Source organism: Polypterus senegalus, chromosome 10 (genome assembly GCF_016835505.1).
Source record: "Polypterus senegalus isolate Bchr_013 chromosome 10, ASM1683550v1, whole genome shotgun sequence".
Lineage (NCBI taxonomy): Eukaryota > Metazoa > Chordata > Cladistia > Polypteriformes > Polypteridae > Polypterus > Polypterus senegalus.
In genome coordinates, this window is record NC_053163.1 from 163,801,195 (window position 1) to 163,821,529 (window position 20,335).

Genomic DNA, 20,335 nt, shown 5'->3' on the forward strand with positions numbered 1-20,335 from the left:
GAATATTAAGAATTGAGAACAGCTGGAAATGTACGTGTTTAATAAACGTTTTGTTTCAGTGAAGTTGTTTATGCGTATACAAATTTATAGCTGGAAAAGTAAAATGAACAGTTTGGCTTTTCCTGCTCTATTTGATTGTTCGGTTTTTAGATCCCAGCTCTTTGCTCCGTCTCTCCAGTTCCAGCTTTCTCGGTTGTTTCTGTCCACTCTCTTGAAAGTTAAGTTGCCGTTTATTATAATTCATTTATTTGGCGCACTTCTTGTCCAAGGCAACTGAGGGACAATTGGTTACATTTCTTTTTTTTTTTCCAGTTAGAGCACAAACAGGTGAAGTGGCCCACTCGTGGTCACCCAGTAGCAGGATTTGGAATCCGTAATTATTATGCCACCGTGCCTGGCAGTTGGTCTGATTATTTTAGGAGGGTGGCACAGCGTATAGCACTGATGCATCACTGATTGGCCATCTGGAAAGTAAATCCTGTGCCTGGTCAGCTGTTTGCGTGGACTTTGCGTGTTCTCCTTGGATCTCAAGGAGTTTTGCTCCATGTGTTTAGATATTTTTTTTCTTCTGCAACCCCCAAAGTTGTGCTGCCATGTTTACTGGCTGGCAGTTACTGACTGGCACAGTGAAAAATGGGACAAAGATAACCCAAAGAGATTCTTTCAGTGTTAGATGATAAAGTTACAGTCTTTCTTGGCATATTGATGAAGTAGACTCTGCTCTTCTCTGGTCAACTGCTGAAAGAGGAGCCAGGAATGTGTGTGACGTGTACAATGGAAGTGTGGGAGTTTGACTTTTACATTACATAAAATCTGTGTTATTTAGGTACTGGGTCTGCCTCTATGAATATTTAGAGATTGCCTGGGATGGATGTGAAACTGTAAGCCAAAATCCAAATAATCAAATCTGGTGGCAGATGTTTGCACCAACCCGTTGACTTGTCGCTCTAATTAGCCCCGCCATTGTTACACTTGAGAAGTAGCGTCGTGTGGCAGATGTACAGTAATACTGTTAGGAGCTCTACAAAAGCTCCAGTGTGAAAGCTAGTGGATTATTGGAAGAGCAAATGTGCAGTAGCTCTCTGGGCTAATGGGCAGGTAGTGAAAATTGGGGTTCCCTCCGGGATTATTAATTTCACTTTCTATATATAATTTAAACCATCTGTCTGGCACTTGCTGTAACGCATTGCTGTCTCTCCATGAAAGACGGTTGGAAAAAGAGGAGGATGAAGGTGTGCACGGTGTATGTGGGACAATAAACAGGACAGAGATATCTACTGCACATCACATAGGCTCTTTAGAAGATACTTTTAAGAGGTCTTATCCAGCATGAAAGAAAGAAAGGCAGCAGCTCAGATTGTCCAAATATCCGTATGTGAATTACACTAATGGAGTGGACTGTGTCCGTTGATTTGTGGCATGGTCTAAGTATGTTTGTGCTGTAGTGCCTTTCGTGGTGTTAAGAATGAAGTGAGTTTAAACAGAGCCTGAATGTGCAGGAAGGAATAGCCACACAGAAAATGTGCAGGCAAACTTTAGACAACTATAATGTCGAAACAGAAAGTAATGAAGGACCAGATATAACATAACAGGGTCACATTTAAATTATAATAAAGAAGTGGCCTGGCGACGTCCAATTGAAAACATCTTTGCGAGCAGCAATGGCACATGCCCATTGTGTGTTTTAGCACTTGCCTTGTTTTAACTGACAACATGGCAGCGTATCCCAGACATTTAGTTGGACCTCGTTTTGTAATTCAGAGTCCCCATGATCACAGTTATTTTTAAACCCAGCTAATCCAACTCCAGGTCATGGAGTGGCCCACCCAGGCAGCACCTGATATGCAAGGCAAAGAGCATCACTGGATAAGGTGCCACTTACTCACGGGGTCAATTTAAAGTCACTCTCACGTCTTTGTGGATGTGAAAGGTAAATGAACACAAACCCAGGGAGAGCATGCAGATTTCACACAGGGAGTAAACAGACTTGGGGTTTACACCCAGCAGGGACGGATTCATGAGAAAACCAATCTACTCACCCCACTGGTATCTCGGGCACCTTGAGACAAATAAAGGTTCTATCTTTTATATAGTGCCTTTCACATCTGCCTATCCATTTATCTACCTAAGGACCTGGGATTCAAAGTGAACTGGTTACTGTCTACATCCAGACTGGGCAGTGCCTTTCCAATCTATCTATCTATCTATCTATCTATCTATCTATCTATCTATCTATCTATCTATCTGTCTATCTGTCATATAGTGCCTTTCACTATCTATCTATCTATCTATCTATCAATCATATAGTGCCTTTCACTATCTATCTATCTATCTATCTATCTATCTATCTATTATATAGTGCCTTTCACTATCTATCTATCTATCTATCTATCATATAGTGCCTTTCACTATCTATCTATCTATCTATCTATCATATAGTGCCTTTCACTATCTATCTATCTATCTATCTATCTATCTATCTATCTATCTATCTATCTATCATATAGTGCCTTTCACTATCTATCTATCTATCTATCTATCTATCTATCTATCTATCTATCATATAGTGCTATCTATCTATCTATCTATCTATCTATCTATCTATCTATCTATCATATAGTGCCTTTCACTATCTATCTATCTATCTATCTATCTATCTATCTATCTATCTATCTATCTATCATATAGTGCCTTTCACATCTATGTATGATATAGTGCCTTTCCTATCTATCTACCTATCTGTCTGTTATACACAGCAATGTCTTTCACTTCAATCTATTTAACTCCAGCAAGCTCGTAGAAAAGCAATAATAGAAACATAATGGTTCTGTGATTTTTCACTCCAACATCTATTATAAAGTGCCTTTTGTAACTAATCTATCTACCTGTCCACAGCAGTCTGGAATGCCAGTCTTAAAGATGTGAAGGATACAAAGCATCTCAGTGCCACTGCTGGTCAGGCAGCTTGGCGAGATCATCACTAGTGTGTTAATGCTGACCTTACCAAGATGACTGAGTAAAGGTAGCACCAGTTGTGTGTTTACCGTAATGAAGAGGCTGAACTATGAATGGTGCTTTATGAAATTGTTAGATCTATCTATCTATCCATCCTGCCTTCTATGCTAAAATTAATATATATCTATCTTTCTATTATATAGTGCCTTTCATATCCATCTATCCTGCCTTCTACAACAACAACAACATTTATTTCTAGGGCACATTTTCATACAAACAGTAGCTCAAAGTGCTTTACGTAATAAAGAATAGAAAAATAAAAGACACAATAAGAAAACAAAATAAGTCAACATTAATTAACATAGAATAAGAGTAAGGTCCAATGGCCTTAAAAAAACTCCAGACGGCTGGAGAAAAAAATAAAATCTGCAGGGATTCCAGACCATGAGACCCCCTGACCAGTCCCCTCTGGGCATTCTACCTCACATAAATGAAACAGTCCTCTTGGGATTTAGGATTCTCACGGAAGGGCTTGATGATGATGATGGTCACGTAGACTTCTGCCTTTTAATCCGTCCATCATTGTTGGAGCATCATGAAGCTTTGAGTAGGTGGAGGTGGCGCAGGCCACCACCACAAAGAAACCGGAAAAAGAAACAGAAGAGAGAGTAGGGGTCAGTACGGATTTTAGAGCCATCACGAATAGTTATTATGATGAATTGAACATACAGAGTATCAGGATTAAGTTAAATTAAGTTAAATTGAAGTTATAGAAAGGTCATGTTACAGTAATGTGTTTTCAGCCGTGTTTTAAAGTGCTCTACCGTATCAGCCTGGTGAATTTCTATTGACAGACTATTTCAGATTTTAGGTGCATAGCAGCAGAAGGCCGCCTGCCCGCTCACCACTTCTTTTAAGTTTTGTTCTTGGAATTCTAAGGAGACCCTCATTTGAGTATCTATAGGTTCTATGCTAAAATGAATATACATCTATCTTTGTATTATATAGTGCCTTTCACATCTATTTATCTTGCCTTCTATGCTAAAATTAATATACTGTATATATATCTATCTTTCTATTATATAGTGCCTTTCATACCTATCTATCTATCTATCCAGTGTCACACCTCTGAATTCCATTTTGATGTCATAAATTCACTAGAAGTTACTCAATATGACAAGCATGTCTGCACAGTGGTGTTCATCAAGTGCAGCTGAACGTGGCGGTGCTTCAGAAGGTGATATACTGGACCTCTAATGCTGCCTGATAAGTCACCAAATTCCTTCGGGAGGTGCAGTCCAGCCAGTGCTAATTAGCTGACAATGAGGGAAGTAGTGGGATTGAGAAACCGCCCTGTAATTGGGGGGTTCACATTTCACAGATGAAGACGGGAATAAGCAACGGGAAAAACAAATGCAGTATGTAGTGGAGTCAAAAAAGGGCGGCATCGGTGTTGTATCCAGACACAAAAACTCGTCACACACAGGTTTAGCCCAAACGTTTTCTTTCTTTAATTTCAACCTCCTTTTTCCCACAAACCACCATTTCAACACACCCCATTTGTTCCCATCCTGCCCCTTGTCTTTAATGAAATTAACTGTGCACAAGACTCTTAAAGAAACACGGGGTTCAATTCTGGACATAACAATCTTCATCAAAAGAAAATGGTTCAACATACCAGGAACACTCTGTAGACCCTCCTTATTCTAAACCTGCCATTCACATTTATATTGTTCATAAGGCTATCATCAGAAACATGGCGAGCACCCGGCATGTGCTGGTATGTTAAGAGAGCTCTGCTAAATGGCATAGCAACTGGGCAGGAAATCTCATGGGCTCCCCCATGGTCCATTTTTGTTTTTCCAACAGTGCCCACTGTTTCACGAGTTAACCAAACCGTGCAGTAAGCGCGTGTGGTCAGGAGTGCGACCCCCGTTTTGAGAGCGTACGACTTCCAAATGTGAGACCAGTAGCAGCCCGCGTTATCCGTTCTAACAGCAGCTGTCATTGGGCATATGCTTTGAAACGGCACGCTTTCAGTCTTGTCCTTGAAACGGCGGAGGGTAGCCAGGTAGCCGCGGATGGCCGGCGAGCTGTGCAGCTGAGCTGGGGGAAGCGTGTGACACGTCAGACGCATGCGCAATGCAGAATCTGAAGCGCCCGTCAATTTTCACTTGCGCCAGGGCCAGTTTTATGCGAAACTGTACGACACAAATGAGACTGTCACGCTTGGCAAGTCCAACTGTTTAAAAAGAAACAGACCAAAAATAAATAAACTTTAGAAGCCTCGTCAAAAAAATTGACAAAAGGAAATCTAGAATTAAAAAGCTTATTTAACGTGATTGTACAGTATGTGACTGGCATTTATGAGAACACTTTTCTCGCTTTGATCCTCAAGTTATCAGCTGTGAACATTAATATGACAATATGATTAACAAGGTTTTATTTGTGTGATATTACAGTAGCATTTTTACAGATTGTAAATCACACCATGTGAAATACAGAAAGTTATAAATTAATCTGATAGAACACATTTTAATGTATGTCTCCTGTCATTAATTTTACACACATTAATTAAAATAGCATATAAAACAATAAAGTGTCCGCTCAATAAAAAAATCCATCCAGCAGTAGTTTTAAATGACTTCACATTAAATGTCCATTCAATTAAATATATAATCTACGCATATTTTACCCAGTATTTTATTTGTATGAAGCCACTTCATTTTTTGTATTTACAGTGTCATCTTCTGACACAAAAAATATTCGACATGTTTATTTGAGAAGAAACTGTATTCAATTGAATAAACATGCTGTACATTTTTTTGGGTCTGCATATTTTTTCCCTTTATATTATATCGGCAGACCCTCAATATTTTTTCCCACAGGCCCCTTATGCATTAGCGACACCATTGATAGCAGTGACGGATATGGGTATAGGTGACATGGCTGGCATATCTAGGGTGGCAAAAAAATAAAATTAAAGGGTGCACACTCTGTGAAGCGGGCATACATAGTGCCGCCTTTAATGTAACTGAGGGGGAGCCCCCCTCCCAGGTCGTCTAAATCTAAAAGTACAGACTGCCTTTAATGGACCCCAGGCACTTACTGATATACTCCATAACATAAAATTGATGTTTGTTTTACTATAGTTGCTTATTAATATTTTTCTTTTCTTGTAGTACTAGGGTGTTGTACTATGTTAGCCATTATGAATGTAGAGAAAAGTCAAGCAAAAAAATTTGCCTGAAGAAGGGGCCTGAGTTGCCTCGAAAGCTTGCATATTGTAATCATTTTAGTAAGCCAATAAAAGGGGTCATTTTGCTTGAGTTTTCTTGGGCTTTTGTAAAGTTTTAATTTCCACTTGAGGTCATATCAAGTATATCTAATCAAATCTAAACACTCGCACTATGTGAGGTTGACCTCGGCTCCTATGTCACAATCAGTCCCAAGCTCTTAACAGTTATATCTGTACTAGCACCTCCAAGCAGAAGGGGGTGTCCTCGGCGGCAGGTATTTAGGTCCGACCTCAGACACAACGCAATTACATCGGCGTCTGTCAGGCCACAGGCCACATTAGCACTGCGATTACTCCGCAAATTGATGTTTTCACTCATAGACATATAATCACTAGACACGTCGCCGCCATATTGCGAGTGGCACTGCTGTGGAGTGAAGTAATGGATAAAGATGCCTCACGCATGTGCTGCTTGGGATTTTACAAACCACTGGACGCTCCAAACCAGGTTACATTTCATAGGTAAGGCTGAACAATTGTTTTGGTTATATTTGGCCATTAGAAAATCCCGGTTTTATAATCTTAACTTTAGCTACGCCAGGCTAAGCTAGCAGAGCAAAGCATTTATGAGATCAAGTGAGCCTCCAAACAACATTTTGGCTAAACGTATTTAGTCCCTAACTATGTAGATTGTTGTTAGCTGTTAACATTTCTGAAACTTTGAAGGTTTCCCAAAGAAATCCATCTCAGGAAGCAGTAGAAGGTCAGGAAGCCCTTAGACGGGATTTGGAGAAAGCTGTCCTGTGACGTGTGCCATGCTAGTTTGGTAACAGACGGTGTAGCGGCATCATATGATCAAAGCTACCACAAAGGAGGTTTGCTGATTCCTTCTGAGGGTCCAGTCAAGGTGCTCAAAGTAGCTGAGCGTGTTATCTGACAGTCGACATGAGGGCAAGCGGTCAGTGTATCTTTGATCATTCAGTTTGTTCGGGCTGAGATTGGTTCAGATGATGTGTTTTTTCTCAAGGAGCACATCGAGGAAACACAGTTTGAAATTGACAACCATCATTTTATGCTCATGTCTTTAGTTGTGTCTGTCTCTCTTCCACAAACTAAGGCTGCACCACATTACCAGACTGAATCTTCTCAAATTACAGGATCTGAGTGAGCGAGAGGAGTGCAAGTCTGGAGGAGATCAGTGAGATGGGGGGAGCTTTAAATGTTCAGAGCGGGACTGCGTATCGTATTCTGTAGTTAACAGGGAGCCAGTGAAGTCGAGAGAGAGTAGGTGTGATATGTTCAGTGGATTTATTATCCTGGCAGCAGAATTTTGAAGACGTTGTAAGCAATGGATACGTTTGTGTGGGATGCCAGATAGAATAGCATTACAATAATCTATACATGAGGTGACTCGGGCATTAACTGATACTTCAGTACTGTGTTGTGTAAGAACAGGACGAAGTCTAGAAATGTTTCGGAGATGGAAGAAGGCAGTCCGAGAAATGTTACTTATATGGGAGGAATTATTTAATAATAATAATAATTATTATTATTACTTTGTATTATTATTATTATTTAATAATTGCCATTATTAGTGTATAAATGGATATATATAATTGCATTTAAAAAAATTCGCCAAAATCTGTTGTATGTAAACGATACTGTTTTAAACGTTATTGTTTTTTCATCAGAAAACCCGGTTTCCACGTCTACCTGTATTAGTTTAAAATGGCACTTTTGCCACTCGCAATATGGCGGACTCTCTGACGTATCGTGTCATGTCTGTGTTTTCACTTCCGCTCAAACTCTCCGTTCTCATCGACTCAATCGATGTTCGTGTTTGTCGCCTCAAATCCATTTGTCCTCCTTCAACACATAAGGCCTTGAAAGGAATTTTACGGCGGAAAGATCCGAAATAGCCCGAGTGTTACCGAACTGTGGAAGCCATGTTGGATTTGTTAAGGAGGCGTGCATGTAGGAGAAGCATGAGTACCCGCAGATGACCTTTTTGAAGGTTCTGTTTGGCTTCGACGTACGGTCGGTTATTCCAAGAGCGGATGCAGCACTTTCTTTAAATCTATTGGGCGGAAAGTAAACTTTAGAAGGATTCGCATTACATCATGGCAGCGCAAAGGCTCCTGAGCGCGGCGAAGTCAACCGGCAGGTAGGCGACTGTGTGTGTGTGTGTGTGTGTGTGTGTGTGTGTGTGTGGGGGTAAGGGGGTTATAATGGAGCGTGAGTCCTCTGTCTGGCAACCCAACAGCCATTAATTAAAAAACCTACTTAATCCAGGTCAAGTTTGAAAAATGTCACACCGGGGAAGTAACGCGGAACGGGGCGCCGGTCCATCATAAAAGAGATCCCCATGGGTGATAATTTAGGGGCCAAGAAACGGAGTAGCAATACCGCGGATCGAGGATGCAGAGCTCGAGCATTACGGGAGTTCACAATTGCCAAGACTTTTCCTGAAAATATTCCCAAAACCCAAAACTAGATCGTCACGCGGTATTCACAGCGCCAACGACTGGTCTGCCAAAATGGACCCCCGGGCCCCACTCTGCCTCTCTTCATCTTGGCATGGCATCAGACTCGTCTTTCAGATGTCACTACGTGAGCATTCACCGCACATCTACATTAAAACTGGCCGGTCAGGGCGCTCGTGGCGTTAGAGAAGAATGTTTTGTGGTGGCTCCGGAGCGGCGCGCGGTAGAGGAAACTGAGAGGGACAGCAAACGTCCTCCTCGTCCCAGGTTCACTTCATCGGTAGAATCCAAGGGCTTTCAGGGCCTCGGCGAATATCTGCGGAGTTTACTGAACTCGGGCGCCTCAGGGGCACAGCAGGACTCCCAGATGTGCAGACACCTTCCATGGATGTGAACTTGCAGGAGCATCTTAGCTGATAGCGTGCAGATTATAGGCGCGTACGTTTACTTCGAAGGTAATTCGGATAATATAAAGATGAATATACTGAGGGTGCTGCGACTCTGTCATCCTAGAGGAGCATCTGCATGCTTTAAGTCAGGCAAACGTTGTTGTTCTGAAGTTGCTGCTGTTAGATTGGCCTGTTGTGTGTCCTTTGAAGGATTAGTTGAACTCCGGGGAATCTCTCTCTCTCTCTCTCATATAACATTTTATTGAATTTATTAAAATCAAATAATAGTCACATTTTACAAAACTAGTTTTGAAACAAATCAATAGCTCTCTAATAGTAGGAAAAGTAAGTAAGTAAATAAATAAGAATAAAAAAAGGAAAGAGACTCCAATTCCTCAGTTTGAATGTTTATTCTAAAATGTCATCGTCATTGGTCAACCTAGAGGAGCATCTGCGCGCTTTAAAACAGACAAACGTTAGTATAAAGTTGCTGTGTTGTGGCGTCCTTTGAAGGATTAGTTGAGCGCAGCCACATCGCTTAGAAAGACATTTACTTACGCCATCTTACCTGAAGAAGGGGCCTGAGTTGCCTTGAAAGCTTGCATAGTGTAATCTTTTTTGTCGGCCAATAAAAGGGGTCATTGTTGCTTGACTTCTCACCTATTTAAAGTTGTCAGACAAACCCTAAAGTCCAGATTGCCAAAGGGTTATTAAAAGATTCTCTCCACCCGCACCAACTGCAGTGACTGACTGGAGTCAAAAATGTACGGCTGAGAAATGTTGATGTATAACTGAAAAGTCAAATGACTGCAGTTAGTAAGCCACATAACTGTGTGTGTCTGCGGAATTCAGCGCACCAAAAATAAAGTTACCGGAAAAAACCAAAGGGCAAGGAGAACAACCAGAAACCCAAAGAAAGGGCACAGTCCATTAAAATGTTGTGCTGCTGCATGGTGTCCTCTCCATCACAGGCAGCGTTCCTCCGATGTGCCCAATCCTGCCTTGACGTGACGCCACACTGAGGTCCTCTCAGGCCAAGTCCTTTGTGAGAAGGTGCTGTTCTTGGGCACTGGGGTTGTCCCGTCACGCACTTTCCATCACCATGCTGTGAAAAACTCCAGTATGGTTTTTAGGAAGGGGAGGTATGGAGGAAGGACAACGCTGGTTATTGTTGAACTGTCCGTCTGTCACAACGTGTGTGAGCGATTTTGAGTCCCCGCATGTAAACAATATTATATTTTTCCATCCATCCATTTTCTAACCCGCTGAATCCAAACACAGGGTCACGGGGGTCTGCTGGAGCCAATCCCAGCCAACACAGGGCACAAGGCAGGAACCAATCCCGGGCAGGGTGCCAACCCACCACAGGACACACACAAACACACACACACACCAAGCACACACTAGGGCCAATTTAGAATCGCCAATCCACCTAACCTGCATGTCTTTGGATTGTGGGAGGAAACCCACGCAGACACGGGGAGAACATGCAAACTCCACGCAGGGAGGACCCGGGAAGCGAACCCGGGTCTCCTAACTGCGAGGCAGCAGTGCTACCACTGCGCCACCGTGCCGCCCTATTATATTTTTTTTTTATATTTATTTAGCGCTTTTCTCACAACTTAAAGTGCTTTACGTAGTGAGTGGGCTCACGGTGTCCCAGACGTGGCATGTCTGGATGTGGACGGTGCCTTCTGTGCTCCGCGTCTTGGCTTAGTGTGCAGCTCTAGATGTGGGTATGTATGACTGTGCCCTGCCATCCAAGACTGGTTCGTTGCTGGGCACCTGTCGCTGCCTCCCGTGACCTCAGAAGTTCTTTCAAAATGGAGGAACCTTTTTCTGTCGGCTGGTGGTTTTTGTCTTAGAGAAATGATTATTGTAATTCTCGTGTTACTTTTTCAGATTCTTACAGAACAATGACTTGCTTCGACTCTTTCCTGGGACGTGTCTGTTTCATGACTCCATGGCTGCTTGTGGCTCCAACAGAACCTCCATAGTGCGCTGTGGACGACAGACCTACGCGAGGTTTTACCCCATCCTCCTGGTCCGAGCAGATGGGTCCACCATCAACATGCGGTACAAAGAGCCCAAGAGGATCATTATGGTAAGAGAGGGTCACCTTCTGCCTTTTAACCCTTAAACTGCCACATACTTGGGGGGGGTTAATGCACCCCTGGACCCCAAATACTTTTTTTGCTGCACTTTTTAAGTACAGAGAACCCTCGTTTATCACAGTTAATCCGTTCCAGACTCTACCGTGATAAATGAATTTTCGCGAAGTAGGATTCTTTATTTATAAATCGAATATTTTCGCAGTTAGAGTATAGAAAACCTGTTTACGACCTTCTAAATACGTTTTTTAACATTATTAGAGCCCTCTAGACATGAAATAACACCCTTTAGTCACCAGTACACTCGTATTACCCAATATATTAGACAAAATAAGAGAAAATAAGACATATTATATGTTACAAATATCATATTACTCAATTTGTGTGCGCTCCACGTGTACATCAGGCATGTAAGTGTAGGGAATGAGAACATCAAAGTGCCCGTTCATAACATCTCCCGAAAACCTACGTTTTTTTTTTTTTTTATCCCCTCGAGTGCCTGTCCAAAGTCGTACAACGTCAGCCCGTACCGCTAAAGACGGAGTTTCAGGCACTAAATCAGCTATAGATGAGAATAAGCAGCACCATCTCCCTGATATTTACTACGCGGTGAGGCATTTGTACTCCATCAACATAAATTATTTCCAGAGACATCATTTGGTCTATTTTTCCAGCGCATCGCACACACAAGCACCAGAACTCTGCTCACATCGCGTCGCTTCGTACCTCAAGCCGCCAGTAGTAAGTCTGTGATAAGCGGAATACCGCTACGCTTTGCACTCACGGGACAGAAGGACAATCCCGAACGCTTTTATCTAGTAGATTATTGTACTGTACATTTAATTGCACACAATCCCTAACCTATGAAGGCACGACCTCGGTAGGAGAGTCTTCAGGTGGTGCGTCGTTGTCTTCACCCGCTGAAGGAGTACCAGGAGTAGGCAGTGGGCATCTGGGTGCGCGGCTGAAGAACATCTTGATAGGCAGCTGCTGGCGCGGTCTTTTCATAAGCGTGAGGAGGCTTTTGTAGGGTATGGCCATCTTTGATCATATCCAAGAGTTTCACCTTCTTCTGGATAGTAAGCATCTTCCTCCGGCGCTTAGTTTTATTGTCAGAAGGCTTAGAAAAAGCAGCACGTTTAGGAGCCATCGTAGGGCTTAGATACGAGTTCTCAGAAAGCGCATGCGTAGTGACGTAAGCGTGTATGAGAAAAAAATTGCGCTAGAGTGAAGCCGCGCAAGTCGAAGCGTGATATAGCGAGGGATCACCGTAAACCTCAGAATTCACCAAGAAAAAGTGAAATTTGAATGGAACACATTATTTTTTTTTCATGCAAAGAGCATCACACTTCCTGCAACGCTGATCATCTTACACACTGCCAGTGATCTGTAAAGACTATTAAAACGACTACTGGGACGATATGTGCAAGGTGCAAGTGACGCCACTGATGAAATTCAGTACATCACTGAGCCAACTGCGCTTGAACGGGCTGCACGCAGGCACACAGAGGACGATGCTGAGGACCCTCATGCCAGTCTAGTGCAGCGGGCGTCAGTGCTCACAGGCTGGCTGCTCAACAAATGTACGGCACGGACTGACTAGGTCCAGCGTGCTGGCAAATTGCACTGGGAAGAGACTATGGCCAGTTCCGGTGGTTTAAGGGTTAAGATTTGATGCCAGTTTTTCCTCATTTGGGGCCTCCTTAGCCTGAAGCCAGCCTGTGCAGTTTTGGAGTCAACCTGCCTGGGGTGAGGCCTTTTCTGGACCCGCTAGGGAAGGTCCCGGCCTGGTGTAGGGGTCTTTAGCGAGGCCTCACACCCTTTTCACTACTAAGAGTTCATGTAATTCGTAACAAGTAGATGACAGGACTACCAACAAGAGATAAAGAGAGCCAGCCACACCATTTCATCTTCACAGCATTAAGTTCAAGACGCATAGGCGTGAAAAAGAGGCTGTCCAAAAGTAATCCGCTTGTGTGGCTCCCAGTCTCAGAATTGATGTGTGGATGTTTGAATTTTTAAAGCTCTCCTCGCCGCTTCTCTGGTTTGAAGGCGTTTCGTTATCCACAGCCAGTGATTTTTATGGATCTCTTCTACCTGCCTTTGCGAATTTGTAAGCTTGGCCCCATTTTTGACTGTGTGTAGGCCGTACATCTGCCCTTTAATAATATTACTCTTTATTTCTATAGCGCCTTTCCTATGCTAAAGGCACTTATTTATGCAGTATGTAGCGGTGCTACTGGGGATTGAAACTTCAACTCCCAGCAGTCCCTGCGGTGGCTCTGATTGGTTGTTTGCTGAGGGTGCAGGGGCTGCTGGGTACAAGGAGGTTGGCGCGACATTTTAAAAAGGGGGCCAGTGATACAAAACGAAGAGAAGTCTTTGGTGTTTCGTGTCTGGAGTTGTCCGTCTGTCTTCCGTCTTGATGCTTGTGAATTCTTGTTTTGTCCTCCATCGCCTCCTGTTTTGGGTGTTTGGACTGTCTGGTGTCTTCCTGCTGTCTGAGGATTTATTGTGGTCTTGCGAAGAGAGGAAGGTGCGCTCCTGATCCCATCGCACGCCATCATCTCCTCCAGAAATACCGGTAGGACTGACCCCTCCATTCACGTACAGCGTGCTGATCTCTGGACCGTCTGTCCACCATCATTTCGTGTCATCAGTTGCCGTTTTCATGGATTTCGTAGTGTGTGGTTTTTTTGTTAGTGGTTTGCTATTGTCGAAATCACCAGATCGTTGGTTCATTTATTGGTGTTTAATGCATTCTTTAATTGCTGGTTTATTACCGGTTGCTCTTCTTGTCTCTGTGAGTGTGTGCAGGTCGGGCCAAGGCTGGCTGCGTCCCTGGAATCTTCACCAAAAAAAAGAAATAGTGGCCCCGGCCCGCTGCATGTAGGGCACATGTAACGCTCTCTCTGATATTCTCTGCACAGAACACTAAACAGTTAAACGCAGGATTTACAAAACATTACTTTAACTCTTTGAAGGCTGAATATTTTCTCCAAAGAAATGTTTTCTGAAAAGCACACAAAGCAATGGTTTCACACTGCTGCGACTGCTGTTGGCGCATGTTCATCATGTTTGGCGGCAGTGGCTGCGTTGGGAACACCTCGATGGTCGGCAGGAGTGCACGGTGGGCCAGCTGCCTGCCTGTCTTTGCACAGTAGGTGGGTGGCGATGGCGGTTGCAGTGTGACGCAGAATGGTTTGTACCTCTTGTCATCATAAGTGGAGGTCCTCCCAGGCGCATCACCTACACTAAAGTGTTCACCAGCACAATCAGTTAGGGACCCATCAGATGATACTGGTACCTAACTTTCATTTTTGATCTCCAGATCACTTACATCAAACTCGGAATACAACAAGTCAGAGTCCTATTCATCGAAATTACGTAAAACATCCATGGAGTATTTTGCTTTGAACATTCGCTTTGGTCTTTCGCCCGATTTTGGTGCCATTTTAGAGGTTGTTTGCTCTTCGCTACTCATGCACGCGTAGGGAATCGAGGTTAAATCAACACTGCTATGTAACTTTATAGTTAACCGCTGATTACCGTCCTCTACTCCTGAATTTTGACAAAAGTCGACATCAGCCCTGAAAGAGTTAAAGAAAGGCCGGGCCTTCTTGGAGCTTTGAGGCCTAGTTTTGAAGGCAGAGCCTGTTTTTGAGTTTTATGAGCCCAGCACTCGCAGCAGTGCCACGAATGTTCGCTCTTGTGCACTGGATTGTGGGTCGTGATCATGTGTGACACACGCGTTCAGCCTCTTCTGAATTAGGGGTCTGTTTTTAAATGGATTTGTACGCCATCTTGCTTATACGGGTCACTGTTATATCACGAGTTTCACTGCCTCATATGAAATGGCAGAATATTCTTCACTGTGAGCCTCCCATGCCCATCCTGGTGGGGGACTTGCCCGGACTGCATGGAAGACCATTTGTGTCAAAATGAAATCCGATCCAACACGTTACCAACATTGCAATGCAGTGAATGTTCACGTGGCCTTTGTTTGGTGTGCTGCTAGCGTTTCATGATCAACTCTGTCAGGGCTAATTCTTTTTTTCATTTTCCCCCAAAAACTCAGTTTTCTAAAAAGCCTACAAAGCAAACACAATCTGCATTTAACATTCAACATGAGCTTTCTACCATCGGCTGTCACACGGCTTACATGCTTACCACGTCCAGTACCATTTATATTCTGAAGGGCACTTCCTGGAAAAGAAGCAGCGACCTGCCTTTCGTTTTTGATTTCCCAGATCACTTGCATCAAAATCGGAGTTTGAGAAGTCCAAGTTGCTTTCAGCAATAATATACAGAATGCCTATTTACTTTGCACATTGGCTTTGCTGTTTTGCCTGACGTCCATGCCATTCTTCACTCTACGCTTCTCTCACACAAATGGAGGGATTCGATGTCAAGTCGGTGAGTCCTCCTAGCAAAGAGGGTCTCCCCGTAACGTGTTTTACTGACGTCTACAGCTGATTGTTACTCCCTAAATGTCGACCTCCGGGCCTGGAGGGCCGCAGTGGCTGCAGGTTTTCATCGTAACCCGTTTCCAGGTTTCATTGCTAATGAACTCCTTTTCCCTTCCTTTAAAGAGCCACGTTTTTAAGGATTCAGTCCTCTAAATGTATTACTTTCTGCATTAAATGGCAGCCAAATGGAAATGAGATGTGAAACGAGACAACGGACGACCAGTTAAATTGGGATTTCAAACTCCAGCCAATCTCTTAATGAGAAGCTGATTCTTGCTGTTAATTAAACCCGTTATTTAATTCCATGGCTTGTTGCTGCTCTCATTCAGCAGACATTTACAAAACGGCTGTTTTTTCTAAGAAGGTTGTGAAAATGTTTTGGTGATCTGAGAGGTGAGCCTTATGGAGACCTTCTCAATTTTCAGATATTGTCTGATGGGCACAGGTTTGCTGGTCATGTGGTGGCTTGTTTGATGTCTCATTATTGTTTGGCTGCTAATTAAGGAAAAAGAGACCACTAAGGGACCTGAGTGAAGTTAATCAGCAGCAAAAACTTGTCACTAATGAAGAAGATGGTTAAAATGGAAACCTGCAGCCACTGCGGCCCTCCAGGACTGGAGTGTTCGACACCTGTGCCCTAAAGTCAACAGCCAGCCTCAACCCAGCCCTGAAAGAGTTAAAAACATCCCAACCTGATGATTGATCGATTGCTGCTCACAATGGCTCACGGTCTAAAATACGAAACAAAGGCCCCATTTCATCTTCATTTGTGTCCGTCGGTTGCGTGTCATAACAACAAGATTTACTTCTATAGCACATTTATATACAGATGATGAGCTTTACGTGATGAAGAAAGAGAAAAAAGACAAAATAAAGAGGCAATACTAATTAACATTGAATAAAAGTAAGGTCTGATGGCCAGGGAGGACAGAAAAAAACAATCTGCAGGGATTCCAAGGCCGCGAGACCACCCAGCCTCCTCTAGGCATTCTAACTAACATCAGTGAGCTCAATCAGTCCTCATGGTATTGAGGCTTCACAGAGAAGAACTTGATGATGACGGTCATATGGACTTGTGGCCTTCAATCCATCAACGGAGAGACATCACGGCGCTTTGATCAGGTGGTTGGGGCGCAGATCACCACCACAGAAAACTGGGAAAAAAGAACAGCAGAGAAAGCAGGGGTGAGTACGGATTGTGGAGCCACCATGAATGATAATGATAATTGAGTGCATATACAGAGCATCAGGATTAAACTAAAATGAAAGCCACGTTAAAGTACTGTGTGTTAGCAGTTGTTTAAAGTGCCCCACCGTATCAGCCTGGTGAATTTCTATCCATAAACTCGGATTCCAGATTTGAGGTGCATAACAGCAGAAGGTCGCCCGCCACACCACTTCTGTTAAGTTTAGCTCGTGTGGTGCTGAGGTGTCACCTGTTGCATGGCTACACTTGGTTCGTCATGTGGTGGGTGCGGCAATGTGCTGCTCCTAACTTCTCCTCCTCTCTCCTTGGAATAATAAGCAGACCGTCATTTGAAGATTTGAGGTGCATAACCGAACAAGGCCGTCCGCCACACCACTTCTGTTAAGTTTAGCTCTTGGAATTCTAAGTAGACCGTCATTTGAAGATCTAAGGTTGCGATTTGGAGTGTCAGGTGACAGACATTCAGAGATAGCGGACCGAGCAGATTATTGAAGGATTTGTAAATCATCAGCAGGATTTGAAAGTCAATTCTAAATGGCACCGGTCGCCAGTGTAGTGACGCTCAGACTGGTGTGATGTGCTTTTCCTAGTTCAGAGTCTAGCAGCTCCATTCTGCACTCGTCGTAACCGACTGAGGTCTTTCTTGGGTGGTCCTGTTAGGAGTGCGTTACAGTAATCTGAACTCCTTTCTCGGTATCTTGCAGTGTTAAGGGGTCTAACTTTTGCCGTCCTAGTAATCTGATTAACATGTGGTTTAAACTTTCTATAATGACCCCTAAATTCTTTACCTTCGTCTTGACTGTTACTCCTAACGGTATCAAGTTTATTTCTGATACCCTCATTATATCTGTTTTTGACAATCACTAAAATTTCTGTTTTCTAAGTAAACTAAAGCTAGTGTGTTGCATTTCACTTGGCGGCCGCTCCGCACGTGTTGCACTTTAATCGAAGGCCGTGCGCTAATCGCTCCAGAATTGAATATGATGAAGCGACCGAGGAGCGTCAGCGGGAGACCACTTCGTCACGCCTCTTACGTTTGATCAGATGCGGTGCGGAGTGAATAACTGAAACGACTCCTGCGTTAGTAACGCGCCTCGCTTGCCTTGTATCCTGCTGCTCCATTCAGCTTCTGATCGTCCTGACCGATGCGCCGAGAAGTTTAGTGATGGGGTCCGGTCACCTCCATCTGCACGCACATACAAAGCACATTTAGGGGGCGTGTTAAGAGCGTGGAGGAGGACCGCCGTAATCGTGTGCCGCAGCCGTTCGGGACGCCCGCTCTAAGGATGTTGCCTCTGCAGTCGGAGGTTCTTCTCTCTCCCTAAATATGGTGGTCTCTCTCTGTCTCTCGGAGTTGTCTTTCCTAAGGTTTCTTCCGTTTTTTGTTTCTCCCTTACAAGTTTTTTTTTTTTTTTGGGGGGTCTTACTGGGGGGGGGCCTGTTAAAGCCCACTGTGACACTCCAAGTATGATTTTTTGACCAGAATTAAGTTGTATGGCACTGGCCCTTTCCAGCAAGCCATCGAAAGTGACATTGTCATCGACATCGCCCTGTTGAATGACATGGCAGACCCCCAACCCCCTTCATCAATTCCCCGTTGACCGTCTTTAGCGTTGGGTAAACGCCCTCGTGATCTGATGACCTCTCACCTCAGCCGTTGATCCTGATTGGTCGTTTGATTTACACTCCACAACTCTCTTCGAAACGCGGTACCCGTGAAGCGGCCGCTGAGCTCAGCCCACTGCGTTTGCCATCTTGTAGTTTTGCCGCGTGATCAGCGGACACAAATTGATATTCAGTTTGCTTTTGAATCGCATTTCAAGCTGACGTGATTTTGCTTTTTATGTGCTTGTCTTTGCCAGATGCCACTGGATATCTCCACTCTGTCTGAAGCGGACAGGAAGGCCACCCTGCGGAGACGGGAGCTGAAGAAGGGTGCGGCCAAACCGGAGAAGCCGGAATACGAGGATGAATTTCAAATAGGAGACTACAGCAAATTCTGGAAAAAGAACTGAACTTGGCTGACAGGTGGTGGACTTTACAGCAGAGGTGTGCCATTGGGGGGCAGTGAAGGGGTGCAAATTAAAAGTCACTTTTGATACCGTAAGCCTGATGATTTGGTCAACCAGAAGCACAAGTTGGCTCGGTGGTTTTTATCTGCCAGCTGCCCCCGTAGTCATCTTGGCATCGCTTAGGGTGAGGCCGGCTCCTCTCCTGCCAGCTCGCCATCCCATTCACCTCACTCAGAGTGAGCCCCTTGGCATCCTGCACTTAAACAATTTGAAAGCCCAGGCACACCTGTGGGCTTTGAGGAGGACGTGGCCAACGATCGGCTGTGGGATTTGCAGACCGCACTACGCGCTGCGCCACCCTGCCATCCTCAATCCCTAATGAACAGGACCAGGGAGCCGTGGACTGAATTGTTAAACGAGCCTCCAAAACTCAAATGTCTGCCATTTTAAGAAGCAAAGCCCCCGGCTGGATGAGGGCGAGCGCTAGAAGGTAACGCGGTAGTCAACACCTGACGGTGCATTCACGGGGTCTTCAGACCCCTCCAAGTCTTGTGCTAAAATCACTTAAGTTCGGTTCTCCCCTCACCAAACCCCGGCATGAGAAAGCGAAAGCACGAGTTGAGGAATCTTTAGAAATGTATTACAACTAAACTACAGAAATGGCCACTTTAACACAAGTACTCAGACCCTTCATGTGGGATGCCATTCAGGTGATCGCGGTCATCAGTTCTACTGCCTGGATGTCACTCTTGTCCACAGAAGGTCTTTGAAGGTCCCCAAGGGCTTGGTGGTCTCCGTAATTCTTAAAACATTTGGAACACCCATGGCTTTCTAGAGCTGAGCAAACCGAGCCACTGGTGGAGAAGGACCAGGATGAGAGTGGTGACCAGGAACCTGATGGTCACTCTGACTGAGCCCATGTGGAGAGGGTAGAAGGTCCGAGAAGGGCGGCCATCACTGTAACCCTCTAGGAGGCTTAATGACAACTTAGCCACACAGAAGCCTCTCCTCAGTGAAGCCCACCTGGAGTTTGCAGAAAGACCCTTGAAGGACTCTCGGGCCGTGTGACACAAGAGTCTCGGGTCTGATGACACCCTGGCCAGTGGCACCTTCAGGGACTGGGAGACCAGCCGAGGAAAAGCTGCATGGAGCAATGTACAGAGGTGGGCTTAATGCGAGACTGCAGAAGAGCAGTCGGGACCACCGACTCGGCTGAGGGACGCAATTCTGGGAATGTTGTGGCGTGAACCACTCGAAGATGGCCGTCCACCGACCGTCTCCATCCGACCAGGCAGAGCTCGAGAGGACCTGCAGAGTAAAAGGTCAGAACAACCCAAATCCAGGAGCGTGAAACCCAAGAAGATGCCAGGCTGCCATCATTGCCAAAGGGGCTTCAACGAAGTGCCCAGTCAAGGGTCTGAATACTTGTGTCAATGGGATAGTTCAGGGTGTTCTAATTATTACTTTTAAA

At 44.4% G+C, this 20,335-nt stretch overlaps 1 protein-coding gene across 1 annotated transcript; it reads left to right on the forward strand.

Annotated features, from left to right (window-relative positions):
• Positions 1–8,117: 8,117 nt before the first annotated feature.
• mrpl55 (mitochondrial ribosomal protein L55) lies at positions 8,118–18,959 on the forward strand. Its single transcript, XM_039767252.1, has 3 exons — positions 8,118–8,357; positions 10,968–11,169; positions 18,715–18,959. Exons 1-3 carry the CDS (start codon positions 8,314–8,316, stop codon positions 18,865–18,867), a joined length of 399 nt encoding a protein of 132 aa, XP_039623186.1. The 5' UTR covers positions 8,118–8,313; the 3' UTR covers positions 18,868–18,959.
• Positions 18,960–20,335: the final 1,376 nt, after the last annotated feature.